The sequence below is a fragment of the Coenobita brevimanus genome, chromosome 72 (assembly GCF_032717465.1).
Source record: "Coenobita brevimanus isolate Jiangsu-jjx chromosome 72, ASM3271746v2, whole genome shotgun sequence".
NCBI classification, from domain to species: domain Eukaryota; kingdom Metazoa; phylum Arthropoda; class Malacostraca; order Decapoda; family Coenobitidae; genus Coenobita; species Coenobita brevimanus.
In genome coordinates this window covers 26179347-26197647 of record NC_137025.1, presented here as the reverse complement: position 1 = coordinate 26197647, position 18301 = coordinate 26179347, and the positions used below count along the sequence as shown (strand labels likewise).

The 18301-nt window shown below is 39.8% G+C and overlaps 1 protein-coding gene across 1 annotated transcript in view; it reads right to left on the bottom strand.

The window, feature by feature from the left end:
• Positions 1-850: 850 nt before the first annotated feature.
• Positions 851-18301, bottom strand: part of LOC145407082 (monocarboxylate transporter 1-like) — a 34257-nt gene continuing 16806 nt past the window's right edge. The window contains exons 3-6 of the mRNA XM_080278106.1: positions 6460-7089; positions 3697-3888; positions 1591-1831; positions 851-857 (exon numbers count right to left, since the gene is read on the bottom strand). Coding sequence (XP_080134232.1) covers positions 851-857; positions 1591-1831; positions 3697-3888; positions 6460-7089 — 1070 coding nt within the window. The remainder of the gene's footprint in view (positions 858-1590; positions 1832-3696; positions 3889-6459; positions 7090-18301) is intronic.

The following is an 18301-nucleotide window of genomic DNA, read 5'->3' as shown; positions in this document are numbered from 1 at the left end:
GTCAAGTAAAGAGTTTTTATTCGATTTGTTCTAAAACTGATAGATGGTTTGTAGGTCACAGATGAATTGCATTATTTTATTTCAAGAACAATCGATCGAAAGTGTAAGTTACATCGTCGAGTCAAATGATCAGGACTGTACCAATTGTTGGATCCGAATACTGAATTCACTGAGTGCTCCATTTTTTCTTCCACCCCACATACATATGTTGGGTAGTTATTCCATTGACTACTAAGTTATACCAACGGTGACAAAACCTCATCATATAAGTTACTGATGCATAATTTTGTCTACACAGACTGTCTTCACAGATTAATTCCTTACTTTCACCTACTTCCTTACATTTCTCATCTCAAAAACAGTCACTTACCATCCCAGTCCAGTTTTCTTGGTTTATCCTCACTTTCAGCCTTTCGTACACCCGTCTTACCAGACTGTCCATATCCTTTCCCTCCTTGTGACTACCCCTGGCCGGTTGCGCACCTTGGGCTCTATATCATGCAGGCCTTTGTTTGGTTACAGAGGCATTTTGCCCCTCTCCTGTCCAATACTGCTTATGGAAGCCGGAGAGATAATATGGCTGAAGCTACGGAGTTACTTCTGTGTAGCAAGGGGCTGACACAAGATCCAGAGGCATCCTTAGTTTCTGAAAGATTTTACTGATTGGTCCACCATTTATTTTAGGATTTCTATACACAACGTCCTCACCTCTGAACTCTAAAGACTAAGGAACTCTTGAGTTATCTGTCAGCGAGTGGCCTGATACGATCTAGTGCATGGGAACACTGTGTGGTTCCATCTTGGGTATTACCTTAGACCAGTGTTTGACGGTATGACATTGTCCATACAGCTATTGCCTGAAATGTGGAAATTTACATCAGTTAGTTAGCTCATACGGTCCTGCATGTTGTCTTTTTCGGATTTTTGCTGGTTGTTTGAAGCCTGATGTTGGTGTCTTTCTCATTCCCACGAGCAAGTTCCCATGACGCCCGGATGATACAGCATGTCACACTCAGTAAAACTATAGTTCTTACCGTTACAAGGCGATTAGTTTATGTCATTTTCAGGGACCAATTAACCCCTTCAATGCGATGAAATATATTAGCATATTCTTTCTACTTCCAAATGATTTTGTTCATCTTCAGAGTAACTTCTTGTTCTGAAGTGCAAATGAAGGTAATATTTAACTTTTTGTGGGTGTGCAAAAGTCTCTTAAGCTTTACAAAATCGTGTGGACAGCAAAAATAAGACTTGTTTATACATCATGAGACTGAAGGGGTTAATGATAAGCTTTGTTGTTCAAATAACGTATTGTAAATAATACTGACAACCCAACACCTATCGTCGAATTATTGAAGATTAAGGCACCAGACAACCACACACTAAAACAACAAATGAATATATCTTCTATCACCATTTTCTTTCAATAGGTGTCCATAAATTACATGATTAATGTCGCAGTTCAATGACGAAAGCTAATTACGTCACGCATATGCCTTTCTTTTTATGTCATTGTATAATATCTTCAAAAAAGAAATGTGATTCTAATTTCGAATCAATGAAGACTTTTCATTATGTGGTTTGGCTTGCCGGATCCTTTGCTGGTAAGGGTCACCGCTTGTGGTCTGTTGTGGGTGTTGGAGAATGTCCTGCACTGCCATGTGCTCCGTGTGTTGGTGGTGAGAGGCTTTCTGGTGGTGTGCTGTGTCTCTATGTTGATCCATGACGAAGGCCGCGGGTATGAGAAGACCATGTACACCACACAACAGGAAAACGACGACACAGAAGTACAAACTCGCCACATAACTGCCGCTCAGGTCACGTATCATACCTAAGTAATAGTGTAATATTAGTCTGACATATCTTCTCCATTAGGTAAATGTAATACAGGAAAAAATATATAGACGAAGCAGATAAAAACTCATTCAGATCAAATTCCTCCTATGCTGGATGAAAACTAGCCGCTAGAATACAAAAAATATGCTTAACATACAGCATACCTGTTATAAAAAATTCACTGAAACCAATGACATGGTCTAAGACAATGAAATCGCTACATAGCCATAACTATAGAGATGATCCATTTAAATGATTATGATGTGGTGATATGTTGAAAAAAAGGTTCCTGTTTAAGAAATCATTAATGGTAGTTGAAGACAACTATTGGTATGGCTCTGTCCAATAAGGATCGTACTTTCAAAGGTCAACGTTTTCCTGACATATCGGCTTTGCGTTACATCTTTATTACAGTGAATATCCAACTCCTCATCAGTACTGACACGCTCAGTCTGTCTCTGTCCAAATGTATAATGCAAAAGTGGACTGGAATTCTCAGTCTTTCATAAAGACAGAACTGGTCAATGAAGAAATGTCTTCGTAAATCTGCACTTCTTTCTGGCTAAGATCTCATGAATGTAAAAACAATGTTCCTGCATATCTTAAGGGATATATCTTTATTTCTGGCTTTCGCTTGTTCAAATAAAAAGAAAGAATAAATCATGTTGCTCAAAGAACCACCACTATAATAATAGTATGTGTTTCATAGCTATAGATGATAACGTATATACTATGGGAAAAAGGAGTCAAAGGCGTCCTCAAGACACAGCTATTTTTTTAGAATCGGACGTAGAGCTACAACAACTACTTGTCAGGAAAAAATAGCATTTAAGGTCAAATCAAATATGGATGTAAAGAAAGCGAAATCTGTTTCCTTTAGTTCCTTAAGTCCGTAATTAGGTGTGTAAACCTTCTTTATTTCCTTTTTTTTCTTTCTTTGTCTTCTTTCTTCCCAACACTTTCCAACTCGGTGGCAATCCTTTGTTTCTTCATCGATTTACCCACTTTACTCTTGGCATAATTGTTACTTGGGCCAATATCCCCAGATGTCTTTCCCTTTTTTTTTTTTTTTTTTTTTAAACTTTTTAACCAATTGGTGTCCAGCGTCCTTTTAAAGTGATAGAATGATATGATGGAGTTCCATATTTTCAAAAATAATCAGAGAAAGAACCTCAGGCTGCGGACCTATAAGCTCTGTAACTATGATCTGATGGCAGAGGCTAGTGCTGCAAAATATAACCTGCCAGCAAATCCCCTATGCAGCAACGCTGTGAATTAATAAGTTAACTGGATTTATGAATAAAGTGTCAAACCATAAAAGCACCAAATAATGAAGACTTATTGTTCTTGTATGACAGTTACTCATCATAGAAACTTGCACAGTAAATCAGTGTACTGTAGCTGTGCTGAGGCCATCCTGCATGCCACTAAGAATGTTGGCATGCTTTACGGTAGTTTTCATTAGAATTCTTTAAAATGCTGAGTACTTTCTTTTCAGTTAAAGTGTGTGTGTGTGTGTGTGTGTGTGTGTGTGTGTGTGTGTGTGTAATTTTTTACAAAGGAAAACGAAATTGTTCAAAAAGGTAAACCTCTGCCCGAACCAGATTTAATAATACGGTGGGACATCCGATGGCTGCCTACCCCAGAATGCTTGTAGCAGGCGGGGGAGACGGAGGGGCGGCTTTACAATGAACATAAACATCTTTGCCGGCTGTGTTTGAAAAATTAGACCATACTTCTACGCTGCTGTAGGTGTGCACTGGAACAAGGTTTCGTGGCGTTGTAAGCCCCCTGCTGCCTTAAAAATATCATAGAGCTTCAATTATGGATTTCGATATGTTGTTTACACTTATACCTTACCTACTAATGGGCCTATGATTAAGATGTATATCCCCGTTAACAAACTATTTATACTGAGAACTGAAGACAGCATGTGCAAGCCGAGCTCGTCGATAATAAGGAGGCTGTACAGGGACGCTGTCATGCCGTAACTGGCACCAATCAATCCCAGTGCTGTACACTTCCCAATCAGGTTCTCAGCCACGTTGAATCCTGCAATAGAAAGCACGGTTTACCTCATGGATTTCATTTATTGTATTCATCATTGTCAACCCTTTTTGTGCTCACCTGTTTCTTCCCCAATTCCATGAATCATGATACTGACACTTAGTAAGGTATTATATATTACTGATCGAGATCTTGGCAAAACCAGAGATAAAAGTAGTATTCCCGCCCACACAGTAGGATGCAGGGAAAATGGCTGCTCTTGTAACTTATTCGAAAACATGAAATATATAGTGAGGCAAAGGTTGTAATATTAGAGATGAAAATTCAGTTTATTCAGTCATTATTTCCAGGTGACCCTGTCATACTAAATTAATAATAAATTAGAAAATGTTAAATATTTTTCATTTCTCTTCTTCGATTTCTGTAATTTCTATGGAAAATCTATTGGGTAGGCTCAGAAATATATCAAAATATATTACAATAATGTTCTTAAAATCTCGGCTCATACTTGAATTTTTAGGTCCCTCCAGCATGTTAAGTTGAAATAAGTGGAAACTGTCAAATATATTTGTATTTTTCCACTGACTTTGGTAACTTTTCTTGGGAGAATATATTGGATAGTGTTATAAATAAATCGAAAATCATTTCAAGTATGTATTTTGAATACCAGCCCATTTCGAAACTTTTCTCGGGTGCCCCCCAGGGATATGAAATAAATTTTGAAATGTCAAAAGTTGGTAGGCTAAATGCTCAATGAGGCAGAAGATATTTCTTTCTGGAGCTGATATCGTGCTTTTCTGGCTGCAGTTCTTTTCAGTTTGTCTATTGCTCTTCTATCTACTCCTCTTATGATCATTGTTCGGTTTGTCCATTGATCTATCAAGAAATTTCTGTCTGTGACAGGAACTTTTGCACCTCTAGAGCAGTTGTGACTATCATAAGAAGGACATTTGCACACTGCGACGAAAACTAATATGTATGCATTATCTTTATTTTGAAAGCTTGCTTTATTTTCTCGGTCTGTATAATCTTTCAGGAAAGTTTTGTATTTCTTATGATATTCTTTTATCATATCCATTATACGTTAATCTGACAGTATTGGAATTGATGCTTTGGAACACAAATGAATTAACTTTGCTGTAAAATCTAAGTTTCATCACAAGTACATTCGCAGCAATATCTTTCTTTGACTTGCTTTTAACCCATGTTTTTCGAAAATAAAAATTTTCATTATATCTTTATATGATGAAAGTTGACGCCCATCAAAGTCACAAACTGCCCTAAATAGGGCAAGATTTCACGTATCTCATGCATGACGTAAATGGCTTGGTAGCTTCAGCCATGGTGAAAAATGAAGGCTATAGTAAGACCAAACTCTCTTCTTCACACTACCTGGCAAACACGGAGTCATGACTCACGAATGCGGCAAACGACTGCAGTGCACGTAAAAGGATAGGTTGGGAATCAGGGTAGATGGGGGAGGGCGGCGGAAAGGAAGGAGGAGTGGATGGGGGGAGACTTGTGAGGATACAGTGTTACAGCATTAGCAGTCCTACACATGACAGTGTTTCTGGCGGAATTGTCGTGACAGTATCCCGCATCAGTACAAAGGAATTATACTTGTTATTGCTAAAGACGTATAAGTCTCATTTATTTGTGAAATGAATGATCACAGCAGTTACTGGGGCGATTATTAATAAAGACACCTAATTTTTTCTACGTCTTATTTGTTTGATCATCATAAAAATTCACGCCCCAAATAACTGAGATGTGCATTATAAGTTTTACAATAAAAATAATGGTATGTGGGTTAAAATAACACTTTTTCTTAACTTGAACACACCAGTGGCAACTCGTAAAGAGATTCAATTGTACTGGGAAATTACATGGAGTAGTTTTGCACCAAACTGAATTTTTTTTTTCTTTTTTAATAAATCTAATTTATATAAAAGTACAATTCGCTCCATCTTTCAGTAGACTCTTTAAATACATTCTTCTAATACTTTTGGTTCAAATGATATAGAGTCATCATTAATCCTTTCTTCCACTCTCTTCCTGAACCATTTAACAACTTTGAGATTCCCTTTCGTCCTTTATTTCCTTTATTTATTTGATTTCTTACAACTAGTATATAAGTCCTTACTATACCACTATGACAATTTTCTTTGTATATTAATTAATATTAATCAATTTAGAAATTAGGCAAATGATTCAGAACATCCTTTTTCTCAAAACGAGTCAAACAGATGTAATACAACAGGCTTCTTTATCAATATATTAGCAATGCTACTTCAATTTACTATCTAAAATAAGAGTTTTTAAAGTATGAGTCTATTTATCCATCTATTACCAGACGCTTTAATCTCGTTAGGGGTGGCCACAAACACATCGCCTCATATAGTCCTGAACACTATACTATTTGGCTGCCCTGCCTCCAACTCAAAACCCATTCTCATATTACCTCTCCACTCCATCCCTTCATTTCATCCTTGGTCCTCTTCTAATAATGCGCTCCCCCTAAGCCTTACTCACATACACTCCAAGAGTTAGTCTCAGTCTTCTGTATAGGATTCTAAATTTCAGTGTCACATATATTGTAGGTAATGCTAATCTTACCTATGAGAGCAATAGCCGCGAGAAAGACGCCACAAGTGAACACGATCCGAACTCGTAGTTTGGGACAACAACTGAGGAAAGCAGTTAGCACTCTGGCACCAAGGTTGCATCCGCCGGCCACTAATATGCAGAAAGACGACTCCCGAGCGCCAAATCCCTCTTGCTGCATTGCAAATGGCACAGTGGTGAACACATTAAAAAACACAGATACAGATAAGGCCATTTTAGAGGCAACGATGGAAACACTTGATGATTTAAACATCTTCATATTGGTGAGAGCGATGCGCAGTATTCTCCTTAAACAACTTTCTTCACCTCGTTTAGTTGTGATTACAGTTGTCTCCTCCTTTTTACTGTCTCCAGTAATTATGGTGTGTGAGTTTTTTCTGTGCCACTCAACAGGGTGGAAGACCATTGCGGCAACACAGCAGTTTAGGGCAATGCCTCCCAGTATAAGTGTGGCCCCCCTGAAGCCATACTCCTCCAGCAGCATGGTGATGACTGGCGCCATTACCATTTGTCCGACGCCGATGCCTGACAAGGCGATGGAAATGGCCAGAGTCCTCCAGGAGGTGAAGTAGTGTGTGATCACAAGAGTGGCAGAATCTAGTAGAATCCTAATACTGCTGCCTGAAAGAAATTTTAGAATCATTATCAGTATCATAATATCTGTTACGGCACAATATCATACAGCAGAAAACCCAACCTAAGGTTAACATTGAACAGGAATTCATAGAGATGACATATCAGTGTTCCTCTGAAGTCTTTGGTGTTGTATTGAACAGTTTATCCATTTTTGTCATTCAGTCCTTTAGTACCCAATCATATACTGCATAAGGGAATCAGGGCAAGGCTACTTTGTCCTCAAATAAGGGGAGAACTATGAGTTGCTTGGTCGTCAGTGACTTTACGTGAGCAAAAAACTTTAACCTTCATTTGGATGTAAATCCTTAACAAACACATACACCTGCAGGGACTAAACCCACTAGAGCATCAGGCACCAATATGTTGATATGGTTACCACCCAGCGTATATCGTTTCCAGGCTTATATGTACTGTAACTATAGAAAGCTGGGAACGCTACTAATAAAAAGCAGCGGCGCTCCCATTCCCTTTACTAGCTTGAAAAAGTAGCGGCGTTACTGGTTTCGCTACTTAATGTGAAATGAAGCAGCGCTCCCGCTACTTAAGATAAGAAAAAGGTTCACGAAGGAAAGGTTAACAAAAATCTGTGATGTAGCAATACACTGTATACGGTTTTGATAATATTAGTTTGAATGGTTATGTTGTGTACCGGTAATGTCAGTATATATATATATATATATATATATATATATATATATATATATATATATATATATGTATATATATATATATATATATATATATATATATATATATATATATATTATATATATATATATATATATATATATATATATCTATATATATATATATATATACTGGTATATATACTTATATATATATATATATATATATATATATATATATATATATATATATATATACTGGTATATACACTTATATATATATATATATATATATAATATACATGTCGGTATCACATTAGTGAAGCTTAGAGCTGAAAGTACAGGAAAAAGGTATTTACGGTATAAATGTAACAAATGTTCATTTACATTGTTACCTGGTACACCTACTGAAAGTTACATACATAAATAAATGGCAAAAAAATGTGGCCTACCATTGATACATATTATACAGAGTTATTATATTTTCAATTACACCTATTTAAGATATGTACGAAAACGAAAGTAAAAGTGAACTGCAGCTTTCTTTTAAAGGGTATTTATACAGTAGTATTTTTTTACATTACATTAAACTGAAAGTTACATACTGTTACGAAATAATAGCGTAGAGAGTGGGAATTTGTTTGAAAGAGTGGGGGAGAGAGCGGGAGTTAGCGACGGGGATAGTTAGTGTGTGTGTGTGTGTGTGTGTGTGTGTGTGTGTGTGCATGTGTGTGTGTGTGTGTGTGTGTGTGTGTGTGTGTGCTGCTCGCCAAGCTGCCAGTTACGTAATTTAAATGATCGATAATTAACTAGCAAAGTCCTGTCTAATTATTGGACATTACTAATAAATAATAATTAATAAATTACTACTGTAATGTAGAACAAACATCATTGACAGATTTGACGAAAGTATTATTTTTCGTCATTAACTCGCGGCGTCCCGTCGACGTTCTTTAACGTCCACACGTTTTGTCACTGCCAATCCCGTCGACGTTCATAAACGCGAAAAAATTGCAAGGTCCTTAATTTGCATAATTTTCAATTTTCGTGAGTGATTTTTGGTACGTATACACGTGACACCTTCCTCTACAAGATGCCAGGCAGGGACAGTGCCTTACCCAGCATGACCTCCTCCCCCCTTCTGCATGCCATTGTCTCAGCAATTCACCTGTTATCAGTGACCTGGCCAGTATAGCCATGTCATGCCATGGTACGAAATTCAGGGCCAGGGTGATTCCCCAATCAATGACAATGTGGAGGACAAACTTTACATTACATTAGAGGAAGAAACAGTTAGAAATGATGATCAGGTAATGTGGCAAAAAAATGTCAGGTATTAGTGAGTGAAACAATGCTTATAATGCCTATATTACCGCTTGAAAACCAATATACTCTCGTACTACATATAAATTCATACCAAATAAATAAATAAATACCGTTTATGAGTGGTGTGAAATAGTTATCCTCCCATAGAACTCGTTTTCTTTGGTGCCAGCCTGATAGAAAACCCAGAAAGGTAAGGAGGTACTCCTACCTGTATCGAGTACTTTAAACCTCGGGTGAGCGATTTCTCTATGAATTTTCGATGTTTCTCACCAAAAGTGAAGGTTTGAGCCAAAAAAAAAAAATTCGAAAATACCTCGGGACTGGGGGATGTCGGAGGTGCGGAAACCCTCGGGACGTGACGGGTTAAAATGGTCGGGATTGGGGGGAGTCAGTGGTGGAAAAGTGGTCGGGATGGGGCGGGTTAATGAATACAACAAACCGTTGGCATATCTGTATGTACTCACCGACTCCGGACCCGTAATCATCTCGTGAGTAGCGAAGAGCGCGGTAACGCGCGAGTTCGGCCAAAAAGTAGCAGCGCTCTCAGTTCCGCTACTGGCAAAAAAAAAAGTAATGGCGTTACTACCACCGCTATTAAAATAGTAGCGGCGCTATTCCCAGCTTTGTAACTATATATATATATATATATATATATATATATATATATATATTATTCTATCTCTCAGTACAGTATATATATATATATATATATATATATATATATATATATATACCCCTCGGGGGAAGGGGGGTTTCAAGAGCACTCCCCCAGTATCCCTGCTTGTCGTATGAGGCGACTTAAAGGGTAGATGGTGAGTTAGTGCCCCATCTCGTAAAAAGAACTAACTAAACAAGCAAATAAAGCGCCTCGAACCAGGACGGACCATACTTTGACGACTAAGGAATGGACAAAGGACATTCTGAGGGTGGGGACATGGAATGTGAGAGGAGTGAATGATGAAGCGAAAGAGATAGATTGTTCAGGTGCTTGAGGATCCAAGGGTGGATATATGTGGATTGACGGAAACTAAATGGCAAGGTGAAAGGGTGAGAGAATGGGAATATGGTTTAGGTATATGTGCGGGAGTCAATGAGAATGAGAGGGCAAGAGAAGGAGTATGTCTGATGATAAGCAAGAAGTGGAAGGAGAATATAAGAGAGTATGGAACAGTGGGTGAAGGATTGTATGGGTGAGGATGAAAGTAGGTATACAAGTGTGGGCAATTGTATGTGTGTATGCCCCGACAGAGGATCGAGTGGCAAGAGTGAAAGATGAGTTTTGGGCGACTGTAGAAGCATGTATGGACAAATCTGAGAGGAGCGAGAGAGTGCTTTTGATTGGAGACATGAATGGCAAAGTTGGGAATGTACGAGTGGATGGAGTGGTTGGTAAGTGGGCTGTGCCAACTGAAGTAGATGGGAATGGTAATGCTTTGGTGGACATCTGTGTTGGTAAGGGGTTAGCAATAGCTAACACCTACTTTCGGCAGATGATCCATAGGTATACATGGAGAGTAATGAGGAGAATGGATGGTGAACTTGTTGAACGAAAGGCAATGATAGACTACGTGTGTGTGGATGAGCGAATGAGAAGTGTAGGATGCAAGAGTGTGGAGAGCATGGGGGAATGGAGTCTCGGACCATCACTTAGTGATGGCCAAGGTAAAGCTGCAAAGAAAATGGTTGAAGAGACAAATGGGAAGACCGGAGGAAACAGCTCCTGTGAGAAGGGTGGAAAAGCTGCAAGATAGTGAGAAAATGGCAGAGTATAAGAGCACAGTGGAAGAAAGATTGGGAAGGTATGAGTTAGAGCAGATGGAAGGGGTGGAAGACTTATGTAAGATATTCACGGAAGAGATAGGCGCAGCGTGTGAGGTGGTTTGTGGAGTGAGGAGGAGATGCAAGGGTGTGCAAGGGACAGCATGGTGGAATGATCAGGTGAAACGAGCTGTGGAACAAAAGAAGAAGGCATATAGTGAATGGCTAGCAAGTAGAGGTAGGGGAGAAGATGAGAGAGAGAAGAGAGAGGTATATGTGAGCAGAAGGGAGATGAAGAGACCGGTAAAGGAGAGTAAGAAGAAAGTGGATGAAGAATTTGGGAGGAATCTGAGTGTAAAACGGAGGGAGAGTAAGAAATTGTTTTGGAAGGAGGTAAAGAAAGTAAGGCAGTGTGAAAGGGGAAATAGTAGGGGAGTGAAAGATAGGAATAATAAATTGTTGGTGGAGAAGAGAGAGAAATTGAGGAGATGGAGGGAGCACTTTGAGGATTTGTTGAATGTAGAAGGTGAGAGCAGTGCTAGTATAAGTGGCTGGGGAATGGCTGGAGAAGAACAGATGAGTGGAGGGAGGAAGAGATCAGTAGGGCAGAAATAGTGGAAGCAATGAAGGTCAAGCTGGGAAAGGTCCCAGGATTTGATGAAGTGTGTGGTGAAATGCTGAGGTATGGGGGTGAGATTGTTGTGGAGTGGATATGGAAGTTGTGTAGATTGGCTTGGGAAGAGGGAAGGGTTCCAGAGGACTGGAAATCAGGTATAATTTTTCCTTTATAAAAAGGAAAAAGGGAGAGAGAAGTATGTGGTAACCATAGAGGTATTTGCCTTCTTAGTGTGACTAGAAAAATATATGATAGAATATTCATTGATTGTATTAGGCATATGACAGAGGAGCTAGCTTGAGAAGAACAAGGGGGATTTAGGAAGGGAAAAGGGTGTGTAGATCAGATATTTGTTCTAAGATGTTTAGTGGAGAAGTATCTAGAGAAGGGAAACAAAGTGTATGCTGCCTTCATGGACTTGGAGAAAGCTTATGACAGAATAGATAGGCAAGGTATGTGGAAGGTATTAAGAATATATGGAGTGGAGGGGAAATAGTTGAGTGCTGTGAAGAGTATGTACGAGGGAGCTAGGGCTACGGTGCGAGTGGATAGTGACCTGAGTGAGTTCTTTGATTTCAGTGTGGGACTGAAACAGGGTTGTGTGATATCTCCATGGCTGTTTAACATATACATGGATGGGGTTGTAAAGGAGGTGCAAGATAGGGTAGTGGATGTGGGGGTGGCTCTAATGAATGTGGGAGAGATTTGGAAGATTCCGGTGTTGCTGTTTGCTGGTAACACAGTATTGTTGAGTGAAGATGAATGGGAGTTGCAGCGTTGGGTGAATTAATTTGGGACAGTGTGTAGGAAGACGAATCTGAAAGATAATGTAAATAAGAGTAAGGTTATGGTGTTTGAGAGGAATGAAGTCACAGAATGTAAAGTGAGGTTGGATGGTGAGGATATGGAGAATGTGAGTGCATTCTAGTACTTGGGTAGTGTGATGAGTATGCATGGATCGTTGGGGGATGAAGTGTGTGAAAGGGTACAGCAGGGAAGGAAGATTGTTGGTTCACTGAAAGCAGTGATGAGAAACAGGGAGATGAGTATGGAAGTTAAGAAGTCACTGCACGATAGTATGGTGATCCCTACCCTGAAGTATGGAAGCAAGGCATGGACCTTGGAAGAGAGGAACAAGTCAAGAGTGAGAGCAGTGGAAATGAGTTACTCGAGAGGAGCATGTGGAGTGATATGGAGGGACAAATTGACGAATGAAGAAGTGAAGGAACGTTGTGGGGTGGATGTGGATGTGGTTGAGAAGATGAAGAGAAATACGCTGAGGTGTTTGGACATGTGGAGAGAATGGAGAATGAAAGACTGACTAAGAGGGTATATGTAGGTGAGGTGGAGGGAGGAAGAGGGAGGGGTAGACCGAAGATGAGGTGGAGGGATGGAGTTGAGAGGTATATGAGGGAGGGGGGAGTGAGTTGCAGGGAGGGAAGTCAAATGGTGGGAGACAGAGCGATTTGGAGTCGTTTTGCCTGCGACCACCCATAGCGGCATTAGGGCCTCGGGATATATATATATATATATATATTATGCGAGGAAGAAGGAACCAAAGGCCATGAGCCCGCAAAACAGCTCCCTCCAAGAGAAAAAAAAAGTACAATAGAGAGCCAAATTCAAGATCCTATCATTTCGAGATGCCTGGACACAGTGCGTTTGAAAGACTGCAGATCATAGGCAGCAGGAAATACAGAAAGAGGGAGGCAGTTCCAGAGTTGACCTGTTGCATAAATGAAAGACTGGGAGTAAAGGTTAACTCTTGCATTAGAGAGTTGGACAGAAAAGGGATGAGAGTTTGCTGCTAGACGGGTGCTATGTGCCCGTCGTAGAAGTGGAGGAATGCATGCAGACAGTTCAGAGGAACAGTGACCATTAAAGTAGCGAAAGAAAAAAGATAAAGATGCAACAGTGCAGTGAAGAGACAGAGGTAGAAGGGAGTCAATAGGAGGAGAAGAGTTATTGAGACGAAAAGCCTTTGACTCCACTCTATTGAGAAGAGCTGTATGTGGGGAACCTCCCCACACATGGGAGTTGTACTCCACACAGGGGCGGATAAAACCCCTGTATAGAGTCAACAATTGTGCAGGGGTAAAGAACGAATGGAGTCGGCTTAGCACACCCAATCTCTTGGAAGCAGATTTTACAAGAGATGTAATATGATCTTTCCAATATAAGTCCCAAGTAAATGAAACCAAGCATGTTCAAGGATGATGGAGGATTAAGATGAATAGTATTAAACATTAGTGGGTATACCTGTGGAAGATTTTGTCGGGTTGATAGGTGTAAGAACAGAGTCTTAGATGCATTAAAAACAACCTGATTATTTTTACCCCAGTCAGAGATACGAGCCAAGTCAGACATTAGGTGTGCCATAGCCTCATCTCTTGTTTGTTGAAGTAACTGCTGAGATGGGCGTTGCAGGAACCGAATGGAAAGGTGAAGGGTGCAGTCATCAGTGATGAGTGCATAGGATTAGATGTACAGCTTAGAAGGTCATTGATGAATAAAAGGAAGAGAGTTGGTGATAGGACAGAGCCCTGAGGAACACCACTGTCGATAGATCTAGGAGAAGAACAATGGCCGTCTACAACAGCTGCTATAGAACGACCAGAAAGGAAGATAGCGATGAAGGCACAGATAGAAGGAGAGAAACCGTCAGAGGGTAGTTTGGAAATTAAAGATTTATGCCAGACTCGATCGAAAGCCTTTGAGATGTCAAGTGCAATGGCAAAGCTTTCGCCAAAGTCCCGAAAGGAGGATGACCAGGAGTCTGAAAGGTAGGTGAGAAGATCGCCAGTGGAGCGTCCCTGACAGAATCCGTACTTACGATCAGAAAGAAGGTTGTGATAGGAAAGATGCCTAAAATTTTTCTATTGAGAGTTGACTCGAAAACTTTTCAAATACACGACGTTAAAGCAATTGGACGATAGTTGGAGGGTTGAGAGTGGTCACCCTTGTTTGGGACTGGCTGAATGAGAGCAAACTTCCAGCAAGAAGGAAAGGTACAAGCTGACAGACAAAGGTGAAAGAGTTTGCCTAGGCAGGGTGTAAGCACAGAAGCACAGTTCCTGAGAACAACAGGAGGGACCCCATCAGGCCCATATGCCTTGTTAGTATTGAGGCCAGTGATGGCAGAAAATACATCAGCTGAAGAAATTTTAATGTCAGCCATGAGGAAGTCAGAGGGGGGAAGTGATGGAGGAACAGCACCGGAATAATCTAAGGTGGAATTGGAGGAGAAAGTCTGTGCAAAGAGATCTGCTTTATCAGTAGAAGAAATAGCTACAGAACCATCAGAGTAGAGAAGAGGAGGGAAAGATGATGAGGTAAAGTTGTTAGAAAGGTTTTTGGCAAGGTGCCAGAAGGAGCAGGAAGAATTCGAGTTGGAGAGTTGAGAGCATTTAGTATGGATGATATTATTTTTAGCAGAGCGAAGAACAGACTTAGCACGATTCCGGGCAGAAACGTAAAGATGATGTGATTAAGGGGTGGGTTGCCTCCAGTACCATTTGTAGGCCCTCTCCTTGTTCCAGACAGCATTAGAATAAGAGTGATTAAACCAAGGCTTTCTTGCGTTAGTCAAAGCTTATGAGAAAGGAATGTATGCTTCCATACCCGAGAGAATAACCTCCGTAATGTGCAAGGCACACTCAGATGGCTTGCGGCCATGGAAGCAATAATCATTCCATGGAAAATCAAAGAAGTTCTGCCTGAGGGAATCCTAACTCTCAGCTCCAAAATGCCACAGACGACGTTTCCCTGCAGGGTATATACATACATAGATACAGACAGTATATATATATATATATATATATATATATTAGAGCCTCTGTGGTACAGTATGCGTCTTCATACACTAAAGAACGAGGGTTCGCGCCCCGCCGGGGTAAAAAGCTTTGGGAGCGTTCTTCTGACCACGTACTCCATTGGCGGACACAAGGGGTGCTGTGGTTGAACCAGTGTCGCATACTATAAAGTATCCTTCCACCCAGTAGGCTTGCACGGGCCGATTACACTTGATTCATAGACTACATACACTTCAAAGCCATTCCAACAAAAGAAATACACTTACAAGCACTTCTCACCTTACATACAATCTCTACTAGACAGTCAAACCACTTGTTAGAGATACACTGGCTGTGTCGTCCCTACTTCGGTAGGGATAGGCCGGTCCTGCAGTGGACACTCAAACAGCTGATGAGATGAAAGATGAGATATATATATAAATACATATATATATATATATATATATATATATATATATATATAGAGAGAGAGAGAGAGAGAGAGAGAGAGAGAGACTGTACATATATATATATATATATATATATATATATATATATATATATATATATGTCTCTGTGGTACAGTGGTAAAGTTTGCGTTTCATGCACGGGTGACCCAGGGTTTGCACCACGCCGGGAATATGAACTTTGGGAGTATTCACCCAGCCACGTTCTACTTTGGCAGACAGAAGGAGTTCTGTGACTGCATGAGTGTCGCTTACTATGAAGTATTCTTGCATCCAGTTGGCTTGCGCGGGCCGACTACACTTGGGTCACAGATTATACACACATCCAAAGCCACTAAAACATTACAAGTACACATACAAGCATTTTTGACGCTACATACCTAAGTCTACTAATACCAAGTCGGATCACTTCCTTCTAAAACAGCTCCAAACTCGCGCAGGGGGCAGAGAATCGGAGTGACATCGACTGGCTCTGGCATGAAACCCCAGTGTTCAGTTGACTCCTGACCATGACGGTGAGTGTATGCTTGCTTCACTTAGCAGACCAGGACACATTTTCAGTCCGGAGAAGTGAGGGCAGGGACTGAAATGTGTGAGGGAACCTACTGCTATATTATAGAGTTAAACGAGTCAGCACTTCTTCCCATTCTTGATTTCCCATTATCATAAATGTTTAATTTGAGTCTGCCCTGTTACAAATTTTGTGTTACTTAAGCCAGCTGACGTCACACAAGCCACGCCTCCATGCGCACTGACGGAAAGTGAACCGACTTGGTATTAGTAGACAGCTACATACAATCTCTGCCAGACAGCCTAAGCCACTTGGTAGAGATACATTGGCTGTATCGTCCCGACTTCGTTCGTGATAGGCCGGGCCTGCAATGGAGATTCAAACGACTGATGATGATATATATATATATATATATATATATATATATATATATATATATATACATATATATATATATATTCAGTATATTTATATATATATATATATATATATATATATATATATATATATTATATATATTCAGTATATCTGTCTATCTATCTATCTATATATATATATATATATATATATATATATATATATATATATATATATATATTATATATATTCAGTATATCTGTCTATCTATCTATATATATATATATATATATATATATATATATATATTTATATATATATATATATATATATATATATATATATATGCCTCTGTGGTATAGTGGTAAAGTGTGCGTTTCGTACCCAGGTGAGTCAGGGTTCGTGCCCCGACAAGGTAATAAACTTTGAGAGTGATCACCCAGCCAAGTACTAGTTTGGCGGACGCAAGGAGTGCTGTGGTTGAACCACTGTCGGTGATTATGAAGTATGCTTTCACCCAGTTAGCTTGCACGGGCCGACTACACTTGGTTCACAGATTACACACACATCCAAAGCCACTACAACATTACAAGATCACTTACAAGCACTTCTCACCCTACATACAATCTCTACCAGACAGCCTAAGCCACTTGGTAGAGATACATTGGCTGTAACGTCCCGACTTCGGTCGGGATAGGCCGGTCCTGCAGTGGATACTTAAACGGCTGATGATGATCTATATATATATATATATATATATATATATATATATATATATATATATATATATATATATATACTCTAATCCCCTCCGTGGCCGAAGGCCCAGAATTTTCAGTGCACACCAGGCCGACACCGGGGCCATTTTTTGAAGTTTCGATAATTGATTTTTTTTTCTTTTCATATTGAAGAGAATGTTCAGATGCACCTAACAGTGCAAATCCCAGCTTCCTAGACGCATTTTGTGGCTTGCAATGGAGCGCAGAAGTTGCAGAAATATCGGCAATCGATATAGCCGCCCAGGGGCGCTGTCGCAACCCAACTGGGCAGGTTTTATTTTTTTTTTTTACCTCCCAAAACAATGCGATTGGTGCTGAAGTGTTGTGCATATATGTGATATGATGATATTGAATGATTTCAGTACATAATCTGTTAGGAAAGGCTGGAAAAAAAAAATGTTATGAATACTTATCACCTTTTTGATATAAAATATGTTTATGGTAGTTTCGGGTTATTTTTTAAGTTATCGTTGTGCTCATGCTTGGAAAAGGGAGCGAGAGTTGAAATTTCAGTCCTAAATGAGAAAATTGCACGTCCTCCAAGGTTAGACTGCCACGGGAGAATAAAGTGGAGTCAGATCCGTTTAGCAATACGGAAGTTGAGTCGCAACTTCGAGCTCCCACACCACGAGCATGGCTAAAAATAGAATCGTAATGCAGCTTCAGACCTAAGAATAAGTCTAATTATTACAAATACAGATACAAAGCAGAAATAAATTCGTTTACTGACGGGGGAAAAACATCTTTTCCGTAATAGCATGTTCATCTTTATCATTTTATGTTCATCTTTATCATTTTACCTTGTTATTTTCGCAACATATATTGCTGTCTCGTAAACAGGGTGGTTGTGTGTGTATTGCAAGAGAGGAAAAGATTGTATTTTCTGTCTAGGTGGAGATAATGGGTGTAACTATGTGTTTTTAGGCATGGCAACGAGCGAAAAATCGTTCATCCACTCGTCACGAC